Source organism: Cervus elaphus, chromosome 5 (assembly GCF_910594005.1).
Source record: "Cervus elaphus chromosome 5, mCerEla1.1, whole genome shotgun sequence".
In the NCBI taxonomy this organism is placed as follows: domain Eukaryota; kingdom Metazoa; phylum Chordata; class Mammalia; order Artiodactyla; family Cervidae; genus Cervus; species Cervus elaphus.
Genome location: NC_057819.1, coordinates 129,750,758 through 129,774,945, shown reverse-complemented (window position 1 = coordinate 129,774,945; position 24,188 = coordinate 129,750,758). Strand labels below are relative to the sequence as shown.

The window sequence follows — 24,188 nt, the reverse complement described above, 5'->3', positions numbered from 1 at the left end:
TGAAGTCTAAATTGAAGCACCGACTCCAGGAAGCCGTCGGGGACTGCCCTGGGTGCAGAGTCGTGACTGGTCAGGGCTCTCATCTTACACTCTCCCATCACAGCGATGCCCGCTCTGCCACTGCTTCTTTATCTAACTATAAGGCTTTCGATCCCTGGCGCTCGCAAAACGACTGGTACCAAAGTTTGGTACTAAATGAAGCAAAGAAAAATAGACGTCGTGGGGACAGGGCAGAAGCGGGTGAGGAGGAAAGCGGGAGAAGAGACTCAGCTGAGGACAGAAGACAGCGAAGGTCGACAGAAGTGCGCGGGTCCAGACGCCCCTCGCACCGTGATTCTGACGCATGCGGCTGCTTCGGGGTCCTTCTCCTGGTGATAAAAGCTCGTCTGATCACTGAGCCACAGAACACAATGGGAAAAGGAAGCAAAAGTCTGGGGCGGGGGCAGGGGAGGTGGTCCCTGCTGAAACATCTCAGGGAAAAGGCAAGGATAGCCAGACCACACAGGATTCCACAGAGGTGAAATGCAGCTGATCTATTTTCTGTGACGATAACCACAGAGGCGGGATTAAGAGAGAAAAAGCAACACGCACGCACGCTTTATTAAGCCTGTACCCACGATGTATGCCAATGAGAAACATAACCAGGAAGTCATCCCCAGCAGCTTCCACATTTGCTGATATAACTCATATGTATTAAATGCCTACTGTATGCTGGCTAGACTCTGTGTTAGGTACTCCACAGGAACTAATTTTATTTAATCTCCATGGCCACACTCTCAGGTAGGACTGTACCCATTTTACAGATAAGGATACCAAGGCTCAGAGCGGTTAAGCAACTGCCCCAAGACACACAGTCCTATGAATCAAGGGCAATTTGATCAAAGGTCCTGCGTGATCCAGTATGACACACCGCCTCCAAAGACGCTGTAGGGGCTTCCCTGGGGGTCCAGTGGTTAAGACTCCATGCTTTCAATGCAGGGTGTGTGAGTTCGATCCCTTGTTGGGGAACCAAGACCTCATCTAATGCTCGCTCGGTGAGGCCAAACACAAAAGACAAGAAGCTTTAACGTAACCCGGGTGGGGAGCATGGGGGCATTAGAGAGAATGAAGATGCAATATATCTAATGCTATGAAACTCCAATACTTTGGCCACCTGATGCGAAGAGCTGACTCATTTGAAAAGACCCTGATGCTGGGAAAGACTAGGGGCAGGAGGTGAAGGGGACGACAGAGGATGAGATGGCTGGATGGCATCACTGACTCAATGGACATGGGTTTGTGTAGACTCCGGGAGTTGGTGATGGACAGGGAGGCCTGGCGTACTGCGGTTCATGGGGTCGCAAAGAGTCAGACACAACTGAGTGACTGAACTGAACTGAACTGAACTGATGGGGCTACATAAAGCCTAAGCCATTATGGGATATCATTACACCATGTATCATCAGGTAATATATCATTAGCATCATGAACTAAAAAATAACCTGTGCACTTTCGCAGACTTGTTACCTGCCAGCCCTGCCCTGAATCGCTCTGATGCTGGATCAGAGGAAGCCCGGGCATCACCGAGGAGCCAGTCTGCTGGAACTCCTGCAAATGCCACGCGCTGTGCCATATGGAAACTTGATATGCAAGCCCTTCCGGCAAAACGGGGAGGGGCGAGCAGAGTCGGGATCGGGGTGTCAGACAAAGCAGGCAATTATTTTTCCGAAGGCTGTCAGGAGAGGACGGGGAGGAGAAAGGCAGGGGTGACCGTGAAAACATGCCGAGAAGAACCCGAAGCCCCTGGGACTGAGGAAGTGAGGACCTCAGCCTCACCCGGACGTCACACTTCGCTGTCCCGGGGGACAGGCGTGTGCGGCTGCCCACTGGCTTTCCTTCCGCAGGGGAACTCAGGGGCAAGCAGAGAGCAGTGACAAGCATCCCTTTTCATTCTGTCCTCTTTTGCTTCCCAAGGGAGTCCAAATGGGGTAACTGATCAATGAGGAAGCTGTGAAATCGAATTCATATTTTATGGCAAGAAAAGAACATTTCAAACATAAAAAGTGTCCTCTGCCCTTCGGTCTCCTCTTCCCCACCCCCACTCTGCATCTTGTATCTGAATTTTTGTGGTTTTTGTTCAGTCGCTCAGTCAGGTCTGACTCTTTGCGACCCCACGGACTGCAGCACGCCAGGCCTCCCTGTCCTTCACTATCCCCCAGAGTTTGCTCAAATCACGTCCATTGAGTCGGTGATGCCATCCAACCATCTCATCCTCTGGCATCCCCTTCTCCTCCTGCCCCCAATCCCTCCCAGCATCAGGGTCTTTTCCAATGAGTCAGCTCTTCTCATCAGGTGGACAAAGTATTGGCGCTTTCAGCTTCAGCATCAGTGCTTTCAATGAACATTCAGGACTGATTTCCTTTAGGATGGACTGGTTGGATCTCCCTGCAGTCCAACGGACTCTCAAGAGTCTTCTCCAACACCACAATTCAAAAGCATCCATTCTTCAGTGCTCAGCTTTCTTTATAGTCCAACTCTCACATCTGTACATGACTACTGGGAAAACCATAGCTTTGACTAGATGGACCTTTGTTGGCAGTCATGTCTCTGCTTTTTAATATGCTGTCTAGGTTGGTCACAGGTTTCCTTCCAAGGAGCAAGCGTCTTTTAATTTCATGACTGCAGTCACCATCTGCATTAGACGTTGACCAAACCTCCCCCGTTGGCAGAAAAACCTGCTCAACCAGAAAGGGCAACCTTCTCCCAGGGTCAACAAGACAACTCCTTAAAAGATAACATTCCTTTTTGATTTTGTAAGAGGTCACATCACCCATCACAGTGACACTTGGATCTGGACTGTGTTCACTGTCAATAATTTCTTGCCTGGAGAAACCCATGGACAGAGTCCACATGGTTGAAAAGAGCTGGACGCGATTGAGCAACAGACACCTTCACTTTCTTTCTTTCTAACGTGCAGCCCTCTGTCTCAGAAAACTTACACGACTGCGCCTTGACTTCTAGTGGGTGGAACAGTTCTCAGAGTTTTCTGAGATGCCGTTCCTGGGTTATAATCTTCATTTTGGCTCAAATAACATTTCCCATTTCTATCTTAGGTCAACTGATTAATTTTTCGTCAATAAAACACACAAACAGACAGTATCCCACCAAAATGCCTCTGGCATCTCTACCAAGAGTACAGAAGCCCTCTGGATAGCATGATACAACTAAGATCGATTGTACCCACACGTCTCGGTGGTTCAGGGCATTAATTAGGATGAGCTGTGTTTTGCTGCCATAACAAAGTACCCTACAAGTCCAGGCACCCAGGGGTCCAGGGACAAAGGCTCCTCCTCAACCCATGCACCTTCCATCACCACCTGAGCATCCCTGGGCTTGCTGCTTAGTGAGACGCGTCCTTCTGAATCTAGATCATTCGCATCACAGAAATGAGCCTCAGTTTCCTTGTCTGTCAAATAAAATGAACAATACCACTGACCCCACAGGACTACTGTGGTTTCCCAGGTGGCGCAGTGGTAAAGAATCCGCCTGCCAATGCAGGAGATGAGGGTTCAACCCTTGGATTGGGAAGATCCCCTGGAGAAGGAAATGGTAACCCACTCCAGTATTCCTGTCTGGGAAGTTCCATGGACAGAGGAGCCTGGTGGGCTACAGTCCGTGGGGTCGCAAAGAGTCGGATACAGCTGAGCAATTGAGCACACCCACACACAGGACTATGCATGCAACGTGCACGCCCACAATATATGTTCCACGACTGAGTTATATTCTTGAGACATTTCCCACCCAGAGAAAAAGGCAACAGGAAAAGATAGAGAAAGCAAATGTTCCAAGACATGAATTATAGTGGTTCCCATGTGGTGAGATTAAAAGGAGACTTTTTTTTTATCTCCCGGAACTTTTCTATTCTCTAGATTTTTAAAATAGTTAACATATGTGATTTTAACAAATGGAGGAAAAAAGCCAGCGTATAAATGCATCTAACATGAGACCATTAAAGCCAAGTTTAAAAAGTGCCTAACCTTGAAGGACCTTGAGGATAAGAGGCTACAGACGGCAGCCCAGGTTCCAGATGCAGCCAGAGCCTTGTCTTTTAAAGCCTCTGAGCTACGGATGTTTTTCACATTTTTAAAGGATTGTAAGGAAGGAAGAGGAAAGGAAAAGGCAACAGAGACCATATGTGGTCTGCAAAGTGCAAAATATTTACTTTCTTGTCATTCTTAGAAAAAGTATGCTGACCCTGTTTTAGCTCATTTGATCACCTGATTCTTCACAAAGCCAGCCTTCTCCTTACAGGGACTTTACTTGGAATTCATTTTGGGTTTGTTTTTTTTTTTTTAATGCTATATGCACATGTACACATTGTTGCTGTTCAGTCGCTAACTTGTGTTTGATTCTTTGTGACCCCATGGACTGCAGCACGCCAGCCTTCCCTGTCCTTCACCATCTCCCGGAATTTGCTCAAACTCACGTCCATTGAGCTGGTGATGCTATCCAGCCATCTCATCCTCTGTCATCCCCTTCTCCTGCCCAATCTTTCCCAGCATCAGGGTCTTTTCCAATGAGTTGGCTCTTCGCATCAGCTGGCCAAAGTATTGGAGCTATGCACAAGTGTAAATGCACGCAGTACATATAATTCTCCTTTTCATTCAATGATCCCACATTTAGGGACTGTTTATTGCGTTAGGAGGTATTAGTGGGGCCACAGCATCCAGCCTGGTCCAGGCACTGGTGTAAGCTGGAGGATGCAGTGATGAATAAGGTTCTGGGATCAAACGCACACTCACTCCATCCTCAAACGAATGACGCTCTGAGGCCCCAGCTCCAGGCCACGTGCTCTGTGGCAGGTGCTGGGGATTCGGGGCAAACAAGACAGATCAAGACACTGCCCGCGAGGAGCTGACAGTTCACCAGGGAAGCAGGTGCCAGGCAGGGGCCGGGCAGAGAGGGCTACAGAGAGGCAGGACACTTCACCCAGACGGGACCTCCAGGAACGCGTCTGGAGGAAAGGACGCCTCCGGTCCTAAACAAGGACTGGCCAGCTGACGCGTGAAGGAGGAAAGTGGTTCCCAGCAGAGGGAGACCGTGAGGAAAAGCTCAGATGCCAAAGGGCACATGTGTGTCCCGAGAACCCACTGCAGCAGCTGACGCTTGGCTCGGGGCAGAAGACTAGCCTGAGCTGAAGCTAAGGAGGTGCCTGGAGCACAGCCCTGGAGAAAATCCATGTTAAAGAGAAAAGACAGAACGGCGTGGACCCGAGGGGAAGATCGCAAAGGACTTTGGATGGAGAGTAAACAGTCAGAAATGTATGTTTTGTATGTGCTCAGATGCTCAGCTATGTCCAACTCTTTGCAACGCCATGGACTACAGCCCGCCAGGCTCCTCTGTCCCCGGAATTCTCCAGGCAAGAATACAGTGGGTTGCCATTCCCTTCTCCAGGGGATCTTCTCAACCCAGGAATCAAACCCATGTCTCTTTATACCTCCTGCATTGGCAGGCAGGTTCTGTACCACTAACACCGCCTGAGAAGCCCTGGCCACCCCTTATTCAGAGCTGAGCTCCAGAGAGCTTGGCGTCTGTTACCCCAGCAAACTGTGGGTCATCTGAGCTACCAGCCACGCTGCCCGCCTGGCCTGACCTGACAACTGGTTAAATGGAGATGGTGATATCCGCCCCCAGGAACTGAGAATTAGAGCGTACGGACGAATCCTGTACCCCTGTACCCCCACACTCACAGCGGGGCCATTCACAACCGCCCAGAGGTGGAAACAGCCCAAATGACCAGCAGTGGATGAATGGAAAAACCAACATGACATAATCAGGCAGTGGAACCGTGTTCAGACATAAAAAGGAACGAGGTTCTGACACAGGCTACAACGTGGATGAAAGCTGAAAACATTATGCTGAGTTTAAAAGAAAAAAAAAACAGACACAAAAGGTCACATACTGTATGACTGCATTTATACAAAAATAGCCAAATGTGGGTGGATCGACAGAAACAGAAGGAAGATTTGTGGTGACCAGGGCTTGGGGAGTGACGGCTTAATGGGGATGGGGGCTTCCTTTTGGGGGGGAATGAAAAATGCTCTGGAACTAGATAGCAACGTTGGCTACACAAAACTGTGAAGGGACCAAGCGTCATTGAATGGTTCACTTTAAAACGGCTAACTTTGGGAGATCCCTGGGGCCTAGAGGGTAGGATTCCAGGCTTTCACAGCCGTGGCCTGGGTTCAATTCCTGGTCAGAGAACATCCCGCAAGCCCCAATGTGCAGCCAAAAATAAATAGATACAGATAAAAAGGTTAATTTTATGTTATCTGAATTTCACATCAATTACAAAAAAAAAATTATTTTTTTGTACAGTTGATTTACAAGGTTGTATTAGTTTCAGGTGCAAAACAAAGTGATTCCATTATACATACTCTTTTTCATATTCTTTTCCATTATGGTCTCCTTTGGATACAGTACAGTCCCCTGTGCCATACGCTAGGAACTTTCTGTTTAGCCACTGAATACATAATAGCTTGTGTCTGCTGACCCGAAACGCCTAAACTCACCACCCCATTTCCCCTCTGGTAACCACACGTTCGTTTTCTATGTCTGTGAGCCTGTTTCTATTTTGTAAGTTCATTTGTCATTTTTAAAAAAGGACATTTTTAAGGAGACCATGAGAAACAGAGGGTCTGGGGTACCCCGGCCCCCAGGCTTCCCACCCGTGTCCCTCACACAGGACAGCTGCCCAGACCCCTGCATCACACCTTGCTGGACTGCTCTGTGATTTCCTCACTCTGCTGAGCATCAAAATCCCCTCGGGACCCATTTCAAAATGCAGACGCCTCGGCAACTTCCAATGCAGGGGTCACGGGTTTGATTCCTGGTCGCAGACCTAAGATCCCACATTGCCGTGTGACATGCCCCCCCACCTCCAAAAAAAAAAAACCAAAACAGACAATCTGCAGATGCCCCGGCTTCATCGAGAGCCTGGGGTGGGGCCAGGGCGCCTGTATTTGTTCGGCCTCCCAGATGACTCTGGTGTACCCACAAGTTTACCAACCACAGACCAGGTCCCTTTTCCCTTTTCATCTTGAGACCGTCCCTCCAGCACCTGCAGGAAGCCCTTCTTCCCTCTTTACTGAGTTCTTTGCAATAAACAGTAAGACTCTGGCTTCCAAAGGAAATAAAAAGGTACTTGGATTGCAGTGAACCATCCAAGCAATAGCACCTGAATCAAAGCAAGTTATAATTTGCCTCAATCAGAGGTCACCAGCCTTGGCTGAACATCAGAGCCTTCGTGGGGATGTTTTCATTTAGAGACTGAGGCCCCGCCTGGGACACAATGACTCAGAGCCTCCTGAGGGAGGTCCAGGCGTCAGTACTTCTCTAAGGCACCAAAGGCAACTTCTCTGCTCTTTTCCACCCACTCCCCGATCACCCCCACCCTCGAGCACACTTCCTGGTCCAATTGCTCAGAAAATGTTGACTCTAAATGGCAGTATAAGTCTTTTGATTCTCAAGCAAACATAATTAAGAAAGTAAACAAAGCATGAAAAAGCCTATAACAGATCCACGCTTCAGATTAAGTTTTTCTATTTAACTATCTGTGGCTCATGTTTCTGGTGCCCATTAAGTGGTCAACTGCCAAGGAGCATAGATCTGCCTCCGGAAAATAATTCAAGGCTATAAAGCACTTTGAATATATATCTCACATTTATTTACTTATTTGGCTGTGCTGGGCCTTAGTTGAGGTCTTCGAGATCTTTAGTTTCCACACAGGAACTCTTGGCTGCAGCATGTGGGATCTGGTTCCCTGACCAAGGACTGAACCCAGGCCCCCTGCATTCAACTTAGCGACTAAATCACCACCACCCCTGCATTGGGAGCCCAGAGTCTTAACCACTGGACCACCAGGAAGTCCCTCTGTTTTCAAGTTTGAGACTGGAAAGAGATTTCATGAAGATGATCTTATTTGATCTTTCCAATATCTCCATTCATTCATTCATTCATTCATTGGACTTCCTTGGTGGCTCAGACAGTAAAGAATCTGCCTGCAATGCAGAAGACCTGGGTTCAATCCCTGGGTCGGGAAGATGCCCTGGAGGAGGGCGTGGCAACGCACTCCGGCATTCTTGCCTGGAGAATCCCATGGACAGAGGTGCTACAGTCCATGGAGTCCCAAAGAGTTGGACACAACTGAGCAACTAACACTGTCTATCGCTCAGTATCACCATTCATTCATTTATTCTTCATTCCTACCTCCTGAAGCCCTCCTACCCACAGGGAAGAGAAGGGGCAAGATGTGGGAGATGCCAACACCTGGGATGGCCAGGGACGCTTTCTGGTGAAGAACACACAAACTGCATTCTGCAGGGTAAGCAGGAGAGAGTGTGCAAATGCTAGAAGGACTGTTCTGAGCTGGGGACCGCGCCATTGTGCTCACAACAGTATCAGTTTTTGCATTAAATTCAGAACACCCCTGTCTTGCTCAGGTCCAGGTGAGTCCACCTACTATTTACCTGTGGAATTGGAGAAGGGAAGGCTCTGAAGGGGACTGGCTGTGATTCTAGAGACAACATGTGTTTCTGAGAGACACGGCTGACGATCCCTTCCCCTCCCCCTGGCCCCAAGACACAGGATGAAAGGAGCCACAGGCACGGAGCTGCACAGGGCATCCTCAGAGCCGGTGTCCACGTCTGACTGCGGCTGACACATCTTCTGTCATGCATCCCCAGGGCTCGACATGGGAGACGACAATCTTTTAGCTTTTCCAGGGGCTTTAATCCAGCTCCTTCCTCTCAAAGAACTGGCCAGACCAACATCTCCATCTGTAAAATTCACTTTGATACCAGATACAAATACAAATACCAGATACAAATTCACTTTTCTTTTTTAATACCAGAATTCTGGGATCTTCCCTGGTGGTTCAGCAGTAAAGAATTCACCTGCCAAGCAGGAGAGGTGGGTTCGATCCCTAGGTTGGGAAGATCCCCTGGAGGAGGAAATGACAACCCAATCCACTATTCTCGCCTGGGGAAATCTCAAGGACAAAAGAGCTTGGCTGGCTGCAGGGTCACAAAAGAGTCGACACGACTTGGCAACTCAAGGACAACAACGACAACAGACGCTACAAGTGGAAAGGCCGCTGCAGTTTCTCCTCCCGTAAGTGATCCTTGACGTTCTCCCCCGCCTCCACCTCCTCCGTTAGGTGTTCTTCCGTTAAGTAGAATCAGAACGCTAAAGACGGAGAGAGTCGATGAAGGAGAGGCAGACAGGCCTCACCCCTCCTGGGGAAAAATAATCACCTCCTGCAGCATCTGTCCCTTCCACATAGCTGTCACACGTGGCCCCTCACAGCAACTCCAGCGGCCGGAAGCTGGCACCAGCAACAGCTGAGTACATATGAGAAGCATGTGCAATACCTCGTACAAAATAGAGAGCTAACGAGAACCCAGGCACAGCTCAGGGAACGCGGTGCTCCGCGGTGACCTCAATGGGAAGGAAACCCAAAACGGAGGGGATCTATGTGTGCATGTGGCTGATTCACTTCGCTGCACAGTAGAAAATAACGCAACACTGTAAAATCAACTACACTCCAATAAAAATTATTTTTTAAAAAAGGTATGTGCCCACCCTGCTCGTTTTAAGTTCTCAGCAGAGGCGTCTTCCGTGCCATCACGGCAAAAACTAAGGGAGACCGAACAGGATCGGGACACTCATGAGGGAGGGCGCTGGGGAGAAGGCAGTGCCCCCGTCACTTGCTGACCCCGGAGCCTGACCAGTCAGCGTCATCAGCCACGCTGCCCGACAGGAGCGTCTACGTCCCCGTCCCCGGCGGTGCTGGGCGGCCTCTTCGGATGTCAGATCCCCAGGCAGGGAGCAAAGCAGCGGGGAGCAGGTATCTCCCAGAAAGGAGGCTGCCAAGATGGAAAGCAAAGCTGCAAAATCAAGTGGCGGCATCACAGCTTGTATGTTACTACTTGTTTTTTAGGAAACACACAACAAAACCACGTCTCCAGGACACACACACACACACACACACACACACACACACACACACATGTAAAAGCACAGAGCGACCTGACTGCTCGGCGGCAGGGAGGTGGTCCGGCAAGCTGCACCAAGACAGAAGGACTCCGTACAGGTGCTAAACCGACGAGACGAAAATCACTTCGAATTTTAAAAATAACACACAAGAAGAGAATGCACAGGCAGTTCCAACTGTGCAAAAATGTATGCGGGCACGTACACTTGTAAAGAGAAGGGAAGTCTAAATACAGGAGTCAGGGCTTAGGTTGCTTTAGAGTTGATTTGAAGCATACTTAAACAATATAAGCATAGGAGAGAATGGTTATGTCTTAATATTTATAAGATACAATGTAAATCATTTTCCTAAAGGAAAAAAAAAGAGAAAAATCTAGAAGGGTACCCACTAAACTGATGATGATGGTTGACTTTGATCTGGGAAGAGTTCAGGAAAAAGGAAGCATCCTACTCCATTCCGGCTGACATTTTTTTTCTTTAGTTCCCCAACCAGGGGTCACCCCAGTCCCCCCTGCAGCAGAAGCACATTCCTAACCACTGGACTGCCAGGGAATTCTCCAAAACCAGATATCTTTTTTTTTTTTCAGGCTACTGTAACAAATAACCATCAACTAGGTGGCTTATAAACAACAGGAATTTATTTCTGGCAATTGTAGAGGCTGAGAAGCCCAAGGTCAAAGTGCTAGCAGATTCAGTGTCTGGAGAGAGCCCACTTCCTGGCTCGCAGACAGTGTGCACACATCCTGATGTGCTAGAGGCGGAGAGGGGAGCTCCCTGGGGGCTCCTTTATCGGGGCACTAATCCCATTTACAAGGGCTCCACCCTCATGACCTGGTCACTTTCAAAAGGCCCCACTTCCTAACACCACATGCTGGAAATTAAGTTTAACACCTGAACTTTAGCAGGACACAGTCTGTAGCAAGAAAGAACTGTCACATAAAAATGTTTAATTTTTATAATGAGATTTGTGTGTTGTACTAATGCAATATTAATAAGACTAAAAAGAGAGACACGAGGCCATGGAGATACACAGCCAGCCTCCTCTCCTCCCCTCCCCTCCCCTCCCCCCCACCCACCAGCAGAAAAATCACTGCTTTACGCTGAAGGTGCAGTCTTCGCAGTCACCATCAATCCTAACTTCATATAGAAGCAAACTGCAAAGATCACAAAAATGCCAGCATCTCCAGACGGCTGTCCACGGTCCATTCTGTTTCTCCCTAGAGCCGGCCGGGGGGGAGCACCGGCTCGGACTGGCCTCGGCCGCACTCACCACCTCCGCCCTCCTCCCAGGCCTGGCCGATTCCACCTTCCCCAGCCACCCCTGCCCATTTCCCCTCTCATTAAGCCATCATTTGGCAAAGCCTCTGCACAACTCTGTCAGCTCGTGTCCCATTAACGGTGACCGTGTACGCCTTCTCCACCCCACCCTCAGATAAATGCAGGAAAATAAACACCCTTTCAGGGAGCGACTGGACAAGCGGAATTAACGCGGCCACAGCGGGTTCAACCTGACAGGCTGTGATGAGTAAAGCCCTTTTCATGAGCCATGTGGTGCTCAAGCTCCAAAAGGGAGACAAACACAGGGCAGCCGAGTTAGCGGACAAGGTCAGGGTTAACCATGTCCTTCCCGCCCTCCCAGAGTCTTGCCACCCTTCAGGTCCTGAATGCCTAAGAAGAAATAGGGAGGGCACCTCCCATGTGGGCTCGCAGAGGCACCTGTGCTTGGACCGTCATGGGTCAATGTCAGAATCCCTCCAGCAGGCACTTCCCTGGGGCTGCAGTGGTTAGGATTCCGCACTCACAGTGCAGGGGACAGAGGTTCGATCCCTGGTCGGGGAACTAAGATCACAGGCCATGTGGCACAGCCAAGGAAATACTAAAAAAAAAAAAAAAAAAAACAAGGCCAAGGAAAAATTTAAGAAAAGTTAAAAAGATATGTTTAGGGAATGCTCGAAACAGTTTTAAAAAGAATCCCTCAAAGCACCTCTGTGCTGAGCGCACTCCTGCACTGGCTTGTTTCGCCAGGGACTGGCTTGCTCCCTCTCACCCAAACTCCATGCACAGTCCTCCCAGAGGACAGAGCGGAGGCTGTGGGGTCTTCTGCAGGCAGGGCCCCCTTCCTCCAGGTGCTCGTTCTGCAGGACGAGCCCCCTCTGTCATTGCTGCAGCCAAAGCCTTTTGCTCTCACGGCTGCGCCCTGCTCCCGGGCCGAGTGTTGAGCCGTGAGGCTTTGTCGCAAGGTGGGATGAACAGGAAACTGAAAAGATCTCCGTTTGAATCGCCCCACGGAACTCCTGGTTCCTAAAGTCCAACCGCAGTGAGCATTCTGAAACCAAACTCTGGCCACCACTTTCTCCCCCAGAAGACCGTATTCCCCTTGGCTGCTCAATCAGTGCTGACAACTAGCCAGACTCAGGGTCAAAACCCAACAACTCAAGACTCCAAGATGCGTCTTCCCTACGTCCGAGCTATTGCCCTTTCTGGGTCTGGTTGGCAAATCCACAGTGAGACCGAGGGAAACCTCCAGCCCGTCTCAGAGGGATGGACAGACAGCTCCTCAGCTCCACTATTAGAGTCAAGTTTGCATTTGGGTACTGCTGCAGTTATAAGCAATGCTTATCTGTTTATGAGACCGTCCAAGACAAATTCCCCTTCTGACATCAACAGCATGAACTAACTTCTCTTAAAACGTCCCAGCACAGATGCTTCCTGCCAGGTTGATCTGTCTGCCAGTGAGCGAGGTCCTGGGCGTTCGTGGTTCTTACACCCTTTCTGAAGACCTTTCATTCCCTCCCTCAGTGCTCACCCACCACTCCCCAACCAGGCCTCATTTTCCAAGACTTCGCCCTGGGATCTTCTCCATATTCAAAGCATACAGTAGAGCAAACAGGAAGCAAAAAGTTAAGGGGGAAAAAAAAGGTACCGCTGCACAGAACAAATGACTGTGTACACTGCCCAGAGAAAGCCTCTGCGTTTGGGCAGCTGATCAAATACACTGATACTCCCGCCCTCCCCGCCCCAGCACCAGGGAACGGTGACTCCTCACGAGACAAAGAGCCCTCTGCCACATATTGCCTTGGAAGCCCGGCGGGGGGCGGGGGGGCTCAGGTGGGAAGGCAGAAGGAGACCAGCAGGGGCCGTGCCAGCCCCGGTCTGCCGTCCGGGAGTGAACGCCACTGGCCTTCCTGCCCGGGCGAGGAGAAGGCACTCCACTGGCAAGGTTACACGGAAGCCGGGTGGGCTGGAAAGCAGGACATGGCAATCCACCCCCAGGACCCGCTCAGAGCCATCGCCAAGCAGACGTGTCTGACAGCAAGGAAGCAGAGGGCCCGGGGGGCAGAGGACCACAGGCTTGACACGGCCGCTCAAGCTCTTGTTGAACAAGAGCGACACGCAGCCTGTCCCCCGAGACGACATCACAGCACAGCCAGCCGTTCGGGCCAGAGGCTGGTCCCTCCGGATCAAGAGTGGTCAGTTTCTCATGAGCCTCTGGGCCACGGTCCTCCCGAGGCTCTTCCTTCTCTCTCTCCGATGGGGAAGGAAGAAGGCAGGTTGGGAAAGGTGAGCCTACCTCCGGGGGTACGAGCCCTGCTGACTCCAGGGGCTCCGACCTGCTCCCCACCCATCACGATGCCCCCGGACGGTCCTTCCCGCGCCTCCTCCCTTCCTGGGTGAGCAGAGAACTCAAGCCCCAGCCCAGGTCTCTCGGGGGAGCTTCTGCCCACCTCGGGGACTTGCTAAAACACCGCGCCTGGTAAGGTGACGCATGCCTGCACTGGGTCCTTCCTGACGGCCACCCTTCAGCCAAGCTGGTTTCAGCCGATGGCGCTGGACCACAATCTCACAGTCTGGCTTTGGCTCTCTCTGCTCAGGGACCGCAGCCAGGATGCAGCCTGCCCTGCGTATCGGGCTTCTCAGTAAGCAAGGACAAGCTCATTCCCCAAGCCCAACCCCCAGCACTGTTTAGGCAAAAAAAAAAAAATCATCGGCTCACCCAAATTCTGGTGCTTATCACTTTCTTTAAGTAATGAATTTCTGGCTGAGCTGGGGTCTCATGGCTGTGCAGACTCTCTCGTCACAGAGCACTATGTGTGGCGCTCGGGCTTAGCTGCCCCGAGGCTTGTGGGACCCTCCCGGACCAGGGATCAAACCCATGTCCCCTGCATTGGCAGGGGAGATTCTCAACTGCTGGAACACCAGGGAAGTCCTTGGTGCCTTTTTAGATTTTTTAAAATTTTTACCTGGCAACCCCTAATGGGAGTTATCAACCCTCAGGTCATAAGAAGGAAAACTGGGGTAAGGGACGTACAACTGGTTCGTGTCGGAAGCGAGCCCACTCCAGAGCCCTGATGCCCGGTTCCCCGCCTCATCCTCCTATTAACCAGCGTTCATGGAGCGGATGCTCTGCTGAGGGTCTTCTGCTGTGGTTCCGCGTGCTGTCAGCTCCCCGGTGACGTCACAAGCTCTCTAAGGGTCAGCCCAGCGTCCCGGTCACTCCCTTGCCCCAGTTGAGGTCCACTCCTGCAGACAGTGCCGCACCGAATGACGTCAAGTTGTTCTCCACGCGTTCAATGAGATCTGACATTTAAAATCTGAACTTTCCAAAATGCAACTGAAGGGATGATGAGTCAGACCACCGAGAGCTTATTTTCTTTTCAGCCACAATTCAATCCCTCTAGGTAAAAGTCCTAAATGGCTGGAAGTATCTATTTCGATATCACTGGCCACTTAACAGAGACACGACCGTGGGTGTTGAGCTTGAACAGAAGTGGATTCACGGCACAGAGCTACCACGCCCTGACGCAGGAGCCCAGCGGGGAGCGGTACTCACCCAGTGAGGCATCAGGAGGTCGGCCAGGTAGACAAACGCCGCTCCGAGGGTGAAGCCGACGGCCACGGGGAGAAAGGCCAAGGAGCCGAAGCCGCCGGAGGCCGTGGCCATTTCCACCGCCGGGGCCAGGAGGGACCAGTAGGAAGCCGCCAGCATGACCTGCAAAGCCGAGAAAAGCAGCAGACCATTAAACCATCCCCAGAAGCCCTTCCAGTGGGGACTTTCCTAATTCTCTGTGGCCCAGGTGGAACTCTTCAGTGTCTGCCTTTAATCATCAGGGGTAGGTAGGAACCATTCCGATGCAAAAAGCCCCCATGAGAAATCTACCGCTGTGAGAACTTAATCTGGAGTAGGATGGAGTTGACCTTGTGAAGAGGGAGTCTAGTTTGCTATCATCTCTCATATCCGTACCTGACTGCTGGAAAAACCATAGCCTTGGCTATACCGACCTTTGTCAGCAAAGTGATGTCTCTGCTTTTAAATACGGTATCTAGGTTTGTCATAGCTGCTGTTTGTAGATAAAGAAATTGAATCTCGAAGTAATAAGATCATTTGCCCAAGGTCACTGAGCCAGGAAGTGGCAGATCCAGGGAACTGAGCAGAGTGGGACCATCCCCACCTCAGTGAGAAGGGAACCACAAGAGGGAAAGGAGAGAAATGAAGCTGGACTCGAGCCGCAGCGGAGTCAATGGGATCAAAAGTTCTCCGGGGTTTAGTGAATTAGACACTCACTCACAGTTGTCTCCTCTTATAGATGCCGTGACGCCTTGGCTAGAGTACACCCACGACCCATTGCAACCGTGTGACAGTCAGCGCTGACAGGTACAATGCTGAATGGGTTTCTAAAATTACTTAATGACGCCTTGCCTTTAAAAATACATCTGCATCATCCATCTCCAAAATAACATCCCGAGTGACAGAACCAGGTATTACGAACACAACAATAAAGAGCAAATACGTGAGGAAAGAGAATGATTTCTCTTCTGCGAAGCGTCACCCACACACAGTCATTGGCTCGGCACTAGACGCTCCCAGGAAAAATCTCAGCGCCACCCGTAGCAAACTGCACCTGCCTCAGCTGTTGCTCAGTCGCTCAGTGGGGTCTGACTCTTTGTGGCCCCATGGACTGCAGCTCACCAGGCTCCTCCGTCCTCCTCTATCTTCCTCTATGCTCAAACTCATGTCCATTGACTCAGTGATGCCTTCCAACCATCTCATCCTCTGCCACCCTCTTCTCCTTTTGCCTTCAATCTTTCCCACCATCAGCGTCTTTTCCAAGGAGTCGGCTCTTCGCATCAGGTGACCAGAGTATTAGAGCTTCCTTATCATTTCCTTCTAATGAATATTCAGGGTTGATTTCCTTTAGGATTGTCTGGTTTGATCTCCTTGCTGCCCCAGGGACTCTCGAGTCTTCTCCAGGTCCACAATTCGAAAGCATCAATTTTTCAGCACGAAGCTTTCTTAATGGTCCAATTCTCACATTCGTACATGACTACTGGAAAAGTCACAGGTTTGACTATACGGACCTTTGTCGGCAAAGTGATGTCTCTGCTTTTTAATACGCTGTCTAGGTTTGGTGGTTTACTCACTAAGTCGAGTCCAACTCTTGTGACCCCATGGACTGTAGTCTGACAGGCTCCTGTCCATGGGATTCTCCAGGCAAGAATACTGGAGTGGGTTGCCATTTCCTTCTCCAGGGGTCCTTGCCGACCCAGGAATCGAACCCAGGTCTCTTGCATTTAGACTCCCAGAAACAATAAAAGTGGCTCATCAGTTTAGCTCCATGGGACCATCAGAGGAAGCTTGTGGGAACCTCCTCTATGCCAGGGGCTAATTCATCCCTCTCCCAGACTTTGTCTCACCTGCTTTAGAATTCAACAGCCCTCTGGAGCTGCCATTTGTGGTAAGCTCCCACCAAGGAAGACCAGCACAGAGGCAGAGGCGGCACAGACATGCCCGGCAACCTCCATCCTTGCATGTTTCAGGGCCTCCCATTTAGACCACATCGTCAGTAAGACCACTCCAGTCCCTCCCCATATCTCATCCCTGTCGATGTCACTGGGGTACCTCCCCAGCCTCGGTGCCCCATCACCTTCTCAACATCAAGTCCAACCTCCTCTGTCAAAGCTCCCTTCTGTCCCTAGGCATCACTGGGTACCAATCTTTTTTCTGCCTCTACACATGAAAAATACACAATATTCTCATGGACAAGTGATAAGAGGCAGATCAGAAATGTTGTGCCTCTCAAGGGAGGCTTGGCCAGAATCCAGGATGCTGGACATGGAAAGACATCTCCGACGACTCAGGTGGGTCCCCTCCTTAAGAATCCCTGTCCTTTGTCCTCCAGTCAAACCCAGAACCCAACAGGATTTCCTTCCTTCCTTTTCCTCGCCAGTCTCCCTGCCTCCCACAACTCGGAACATGACCAAGAATCGGTCTTGAGATGGAGCTGGGTTCCACTGGAATTGCAATGAGAAGTCTCTAGGCTCTGCATCTGGAGAGTAGCCCCCGCTTGACACTAGAGAAAGCTGGTGCGCTGCAAGGAAGACCCAGTGCAAACATAAATTAATTAACTTAAAAAAGAATAAAGGGCATACGTGATTGACAAAATAATCACTTCTCCCCCAAAGATGTGTGTGTACATGCTAAGTCACTTCAATCGTGTCCTACTCTTTGTGACCCTATGGACTGCAGCCCGCCAGGCTCCTCTGTCCGTGGGATTCTCCAGGCAAGTATACTGGAGTGGGTTGCCATGATCTCCTTCAGGGGATCTTCCTGACCCAGGGATCGAACCCACGTCTCTTACATCTCCTGCATTGGCAGGCGGGTTCTTTACCACTAGTGCTACCTGGGAAGCACCCCTCTCAAAGATGACCACCTCCTAATCCCTAAAACCTGTCATGTCACCTACATGGCAAGAGGGACTCAGCAGCTGTGGTTAAGGATTCTGAGATGGGGAGATGATCCTGGGTGAGCTGGGTAGGGCCCCTGTCATCACAAGGAATGTTATGAGAGAGCAAGACGGGTGAGAGTCAGAAAGAAGAAGAAACGACAAGAGCATGGTCAGACAGGGGAGACTGGAAGATGCTAGGCCACTGACTTGAAGATGGAGAAAAGGTCATGAGACAAGGAAGGCCGGTGGGCTCTAGAACCCGGAGGAGACAGAGCAACAGGTTCTTCCCAGGAGCCTCCAGCAGGAACACAGCCCTGCGGCCGCCTTGATTTCACCCCAGTTAGAACCAGCCTGGACTTCTCATCTCCAGCACTGTCAGATGAGACATCGGAGTCGTTCTAAGCCACTATGCTTGTGGTGCTCTGTTAGAGCAGCAACAGGAAGCTGATGCAGCAGATAAAGGCATGTGTTGCTTTTTCTTTTAAGAGCAGTTTTATATTCACAGCAAAACTGAGCAGAAAGTACAGAGAATTCCCACAGACTCCCTGCACCGCATATGCACCACCTCTCCACTACCGACACCCTACACCAGGGTGGGACATTTGCTACAACCAATAAACCTACACTGGCACGTGGTTATCACCCAAAGTTCCCAGCTTACATTAGAGATCACTCTCTGTGCTGCATATTCTGAGTTTGTACAAATGCACAATGACACGTATCTATTATTCTGGTATCAGGACTGGCAGTTCCATGCCCTAGAACTCCTGTGTTCCGTCTGTTCATCTCTTCCTGCTCCCTGGCAACCTTGGCAACGGCTAATCTTTTTAGTGGCTCCACAGTTTTGTCTTTTGCAAAATGCCTTATAGTTGAAACTGTACAGGATTCAGCCTTTTCAGACTGGCTTCTTTCACTTGAGTGAAGTGCATTTAAGATTCTTCCATGTCTTTTCATGGCTTGATAGCTCATTTCTTTTTAGCACTGAATAATAGTCCTTTGTCTGGATGGACCATGGTTTTATTTATCTGTTCACTTATTGCAGGACATCTCGGTTGCTTCCACGTTTTGGCAATTATGAATAAAACTGCCGTACACATCCGTGTGCTGGCTTCTGCGCGGACGTAACTCTTCAGCTCATTTGGTAAACACCAGGGAGTGTGATTCCTGGACTGTATGATAAATCCTGTATTTTTTTTTTTAAGATAATCCCTCAACACGGGTCGCTTCCTTGAAACTGTCAACACTAGGAAAGCTCCTTTAAATGTTAGGCTTTTTTTTAAAGTCTGTATGTAGCGACATATTAACTAGCTGATACAGAAGCAGGAAGTAGTGCATCTGATTAACCTTCAATTACCCCTGAGAAGCAGGGCCTGGAGGGGACAGTCTAGTGAAGAGGAGGTGGTAATCACCAGGCACAAGACTCCAGGGAATAAGCTAAAAAAAAAAAAAAAAAGTCGTTACCAACCAGTCCCCTTCGTGACTCCAGATGACAGGTACCGAAGGTCCTCCGGCAGCTGCAACCCTGCTTAGAAAGACAACCCGAGCTGCCGGTGCACCAGGGGAGAGCAAATCTGACCTCACACTGGGTCTGTTTCTTTTCCTTCTAACTTTGTATTCTACTGCTTTTGCTGTAAGAATATTGCCCGTAGCCTGAAACACACCGGATAGTCCATTCTCAGGGCTCTGATCTTTATTTTTATTTTTTTAATTTATCTATTTATTTATTTCATTTATTTGGCTGCACTGGGTCTTCAATGCTTCGTACAGACTTTCTCTAGTTGCAGCGAGCAGGTACCTTAAACACACCGGATAGTCCATTCTCAGGGCTCTGGCTTTTATTTTTATTTTATTCATCTATTTATTCATTTCCTTTATGTGGCTGCACCGGATCTTCAGTGTTTCATACAGGCTTTCTCCAGTTGCAGGGGGCAGGGGCTACTCTTCGCTGCGGTGAGGGGCTTCTCATTGCGGTGGCTTCCCCTGTTGCAGGGCCTGGGCCCTAAGGTGCGTGGGCTCAGAGTGAGGTGAAACAGGTTTAGCTGCTCCTCGGCATGTGACACCTTCCGGATCAGGAAGGCAACCCACGTCCCCTGCTTAACCCCTGGCCCACCAGGGAAGTCCCAGGCTCTAAAACATTTCTCCACTCAGAGAGAGATAAAAAGCTGCAGAACTGAGAATAACGTTTGTCTTTTTGGAGGCTTATAGGAACATCATGATTGACCTACGTGAACAGAGGAAAGACCAGCGGATCTGACACCAGGAAGTTTGCAACAGGCACGCACACCCGCTCCCCTTTTAATATAAAAGCAGCCTGAATTCGGGTGGGATGGTTCTTTGGGACACCGGCCCACCATCTTCTCGGTCCACCAGTTTCCTGAACAAAGTCGCTATCCCTCGCCCCGACGACTCTCTAGATTTACCGGCCTGCCGGGCACTGTACCAGCCTGGTGACAGCGGCACCAGCCGGAAAGATATCAGATGGAGCCGCGCAGAGCCGCTCCCCCAAAGAGCACGTCCTCCCTAGGTTCCTCGCGCAGGGGGTCCCCGGGTCAGGCTCTGCGTCTGCAGAAGCCGGAGACTAACCTCCCCGACGCCCCTTCTCAGAAAGACACTCAATGATGTGTTTACTCCATGAGATGAGGCAATGAGACAAGAAAGTCAAGACAGGGGGAAGGGAATAAAGGGCATCTCCAGGCGGTGAAAAAAAAAAAAAAGGGACATCAGACCGACACTGCAACAGGCTCAGAGAACCAGATGGTAAGAGGGGCTGGAGGGCTCTGGGAAAAGGCAGACTGTGGAGCCCAGGAGGTTTGAATGCGTGTGGGGAGACTCTACAGTTCTCGGTGGGAGAGAGGACTGGTGGATTAACGACGGGTGCTCAGAAAGCCAGGCAAAGGGGGAAACACGGAGACCACCACCAACTCTGGAAGACACCAAAACTGCACAGGAAGGGAAATAAGTGAACACCACCCACAGTCTTATCAATGTAAGCTACTGTTTATTTCTGAAGCACTTATCTGCAAGGTCGAATATATACAACAGAAAAGGTGCTCTTTAAAGTCTGGACAATTCAGGGGCATTAATGACGCTCACAGGGTGGAGCAAGCATCAGCAGAGGTTCCAAAGCCTTTTCACCAAACAGAAGCTCTGCGACCACGAAGCAGGAGCTCCCTGCCCCCCCCACCCCCCCCCCCCCCCCCCCCCAGCCACTGGTAAGCTCTAGGCTACTCTCTGTCTCTCTGAATTTACTTAATCTAGACACTTCATGGGGCTTCTCCAGTGGCTCAGCAGTAAAGAATCTGCCTGCAATGCGGAAGCCTCAGGAGACGTGGGTTCAATCCCTGGGTCAGGAAGATCCCCTGGGGGAGCGCATGGCCCCCACTCCAGTATTCTTGTCTGGAGAACTCCATGGACAGGGGAGCGTGGCAGGCTACAGGGACCTACTGAATACCCATGCACAGACACTTCACATGCACGTCTGGCTTTTTTCACTTGGCATAATGCTTTCAGGGTTGATCCATGTTGTCAGAATTTTGTTCCTTTTTGAGGCTGAACAATATTCCATTTTTAAGCTGTGACTGTGGAACTACTGAACTAACCTTAAAAAATACAGTGTCTGTTGTGTAGGATGGTGGACGGGTGGGGATGGATAAGAGAACCAAATCCTCACCTTCCACACCAAGAAATCATGAAAGATTCTTAAAGCTGAAAAAGTCAAGAAATGTCAGAGTAGGCATGCAGTTGAAATTGTGGAGGCAAAACAACTGAGGAAACAGCTAAAATTGGTGTTCTCGAATCCCTATGTGAGAATCGGGGGCGGGGACAGTCAGCAGACTTGCTTATGGCGAGCCCCACAGAACAACCTGATTTGTTAAACTATACATGCACATATCTTAGGGGAAATTTTTAAAAATAAACTGATAATATAATTTTAAAATATGTAAATATATAAGTAAATATTGTAAATTTATGATATGATAGTTTTAAATGTTTTGATCTTAAGAAGACCCTGATTCACAGTGAAAACCCAAAGCGGGAAGAGGATCCACTGGACAAAAGCTGAATTTTCAGACAGGTTCCTGCATGACAATGAGACACCTCCTTGGACTGTGTGTTTTTGTTAAAGACTCCTAAATCACAGCCTGGACAAAAGAGGAAAAAAAGGCCAAAAGGCACTTGCAGAGGAGGAGACATTTAAAATCAACAGACAATCGGCTAGACTCAAATAAGATCATTTTTTAACATTAAAAAAAAAGAAAGAAATCAGCAGACACTTGCAAGCTGTTTCTCATGTTTCTTGAGAGTAAAATTCCATATTTCCCATCTGTAGTTCCCCAAACCGAGCAAAACTCCTATGATCCTTCTTCTCAAAATGCCAGAGGGATCCATACTTTATAATGCTATTAATTTCCCTCTGGTGTCAGGGTACCAGCATAGCATCAACACAAACAGTAGCTAAACACCTAGCCCACAGCAGGCAACCTTTTCATTTCTGCTTAAGTGCTCGTTTTAGGACAATTTCAGCTCTGGAAATGCACGTGAAATTTGTGAAGAGCGTCTTGAGGGACACATCAGAATATTCTGGCATGATGGGTGCGATTAAGCATTTCTTCTGTGACAGTGAAGACGGTTTAAAGACTGGAGGAAAAGCAAAGCTACAAAACGAAATATCCCTCTTAATAAAAAAGGGGGAGGATATTATTGCACAGAGTTCACTGACAATACGATGAACATCAGTGGCGGTGGGGGGGCAGCAAAGAGCTGACCAGCAGGGAAGCAGAGGGACAGGGAGGAAAGAAAACTCAGCACGAAATCCTGCAAAATGAGGTCGCTTATGTCCATTCAATAGTGAGTCACCCGTCAGAAGCCCACGGGTGTGGGGAGGGGCTCATAAATTTTGCATTGAGTCAGCTCTCCAGTGCGGCACGTCAATTCTCAGCCATGACTCAGGCATGAATCAAATTCATATGGGAGCTCTATCTATACCTAATCTTTTATTAAAAAAAAACAAAAACCCTCAAACTATACCAGCTTCGTGTAAATTTTACAAAATTAAACCTAACAGCTCAGAATTATAACCATTTACATTCAGCTTCAATTACAGTTGTTGGTTGAGGCAGACTTGCCTGAGTGACCTAAGTCTTGCTAGCCACACCCACCTGATGAAAATGATGGACAAAGGCCTGGCCTACCAGCTGGTATGTAATTTCCAAACTAGGAAAGAGCACTGGAACTTCAAAAAGAACCTGCCCTGTGACTCAGTGACCCCTCTCCTGGAGACCTGCCCCAAGAGAAATGAAAACATTTGTCCACACAAAGATTCAGGGGTGTTCACAGCAGCTTCAGTCACAACTGAAACCCAAATGCAGGACCCCAAATGTCCATCCACAGGAGAATGGACAAACCCACCATGGTCCATTTATAAAATGAAATATCCCCTAGCAATAAAAAGAGGAAAAACTACTGATAGCATGACATAGAGGAGTTTCAAACATTATATTGACTGAAAGAAACCTGTATATAAACACACACACACAGAGCCCTACTGCTTTCAAGCACAAGAAAATTTAAAACCCATCTATGGTATAGGTTTCAACAGTATGTGAAGTGTGAACTTACAGATGTTCAAGCTGCATTTAGAAAAGGCAGAGGAACCAGAGATCAAATTGCCAACAACCGTTGGATCATCAAAAAAGCAAGAGAGTTCCAGAAAAACATCTACTTCTGCTTTATTGACTATGCCAAAGCCTTTGACTGTGTGGATCACAACAAACTGTGGAAAAGTCTTCAAGAGATGGGAATACCAGACCACCTTACCTGTCTCCTGAGAAATCTGTATGCAGGTCAAGAAGGAACAGTTAGAACTGGACATGGAACAACAGACTGGTTCCAAATAGGAAAAGGAGTACGTCAAGGCTGTATATTGTCACCCTGCTTATTTAACTTATATGCAGAGTACATCATGAGAAACGCTGGGCTGGATGAAGCACAAGCTGGAATCAAGATTACTGGGAGAAATAGCAATAACCTCAGATATGCAGATGACACCACCCTTATGGCAGAAAGTGAAGAAGAACTAAAGAGTCTCTTGATGAAAGTGAAAGAGGAGAGTGAAAAAGCTGGCTTAAAACTCAACATTCAGAAAACTAAGATCATGGCATCTGGTCCCATCACATCATGGCAAATAGATAAGGAAACAATGGAAACAGTGACAGACTTTACTTTGGCAGGGGGGCGGCGGGGGGGGGGGGGGCTCCAAAATCCCTGCAGATGGTGACTGCAGCCATGAAATTAAAAGACATAAATTAAAAGACTTTCTCCTCGAAAGAAAAGCTATGACCAACCTAGACAGCATGTTAAAAAGCAGAAACATGACTTTGCCAACAAAGGTCCATCCAGTCAAAGATACGGTTTTTCCAATAGTCATGTACG

General features: G+C 49.2%; 1 protein-coding gene across 6 annotated transcripts in view; it reads right to left on the bottom strand.

Annotated features, from left to right (window-relative positions):
- Positions 1-24,188, bottom strand: part of SLC39A11 (solute carrier family 39 member 11) — a 365,936-nt gene that overhangs the window by 218,809 nt on the left and 122,939 nt on the right. For all 6 annotated transcript variants that reach the window (XM_043905660.1, XM_043905657.1, XM_043905661.1 and 3 more), the window contains one exon: positions 14,864-15,022. In XM_043905660.1, the coding sequence (XP_043761595.1) occupies positions 14,864-15,022 (159 nt within the window). The remainder of the gene's footprint in view (positions 1-14,863; positions 15,023-24,188) is intronic.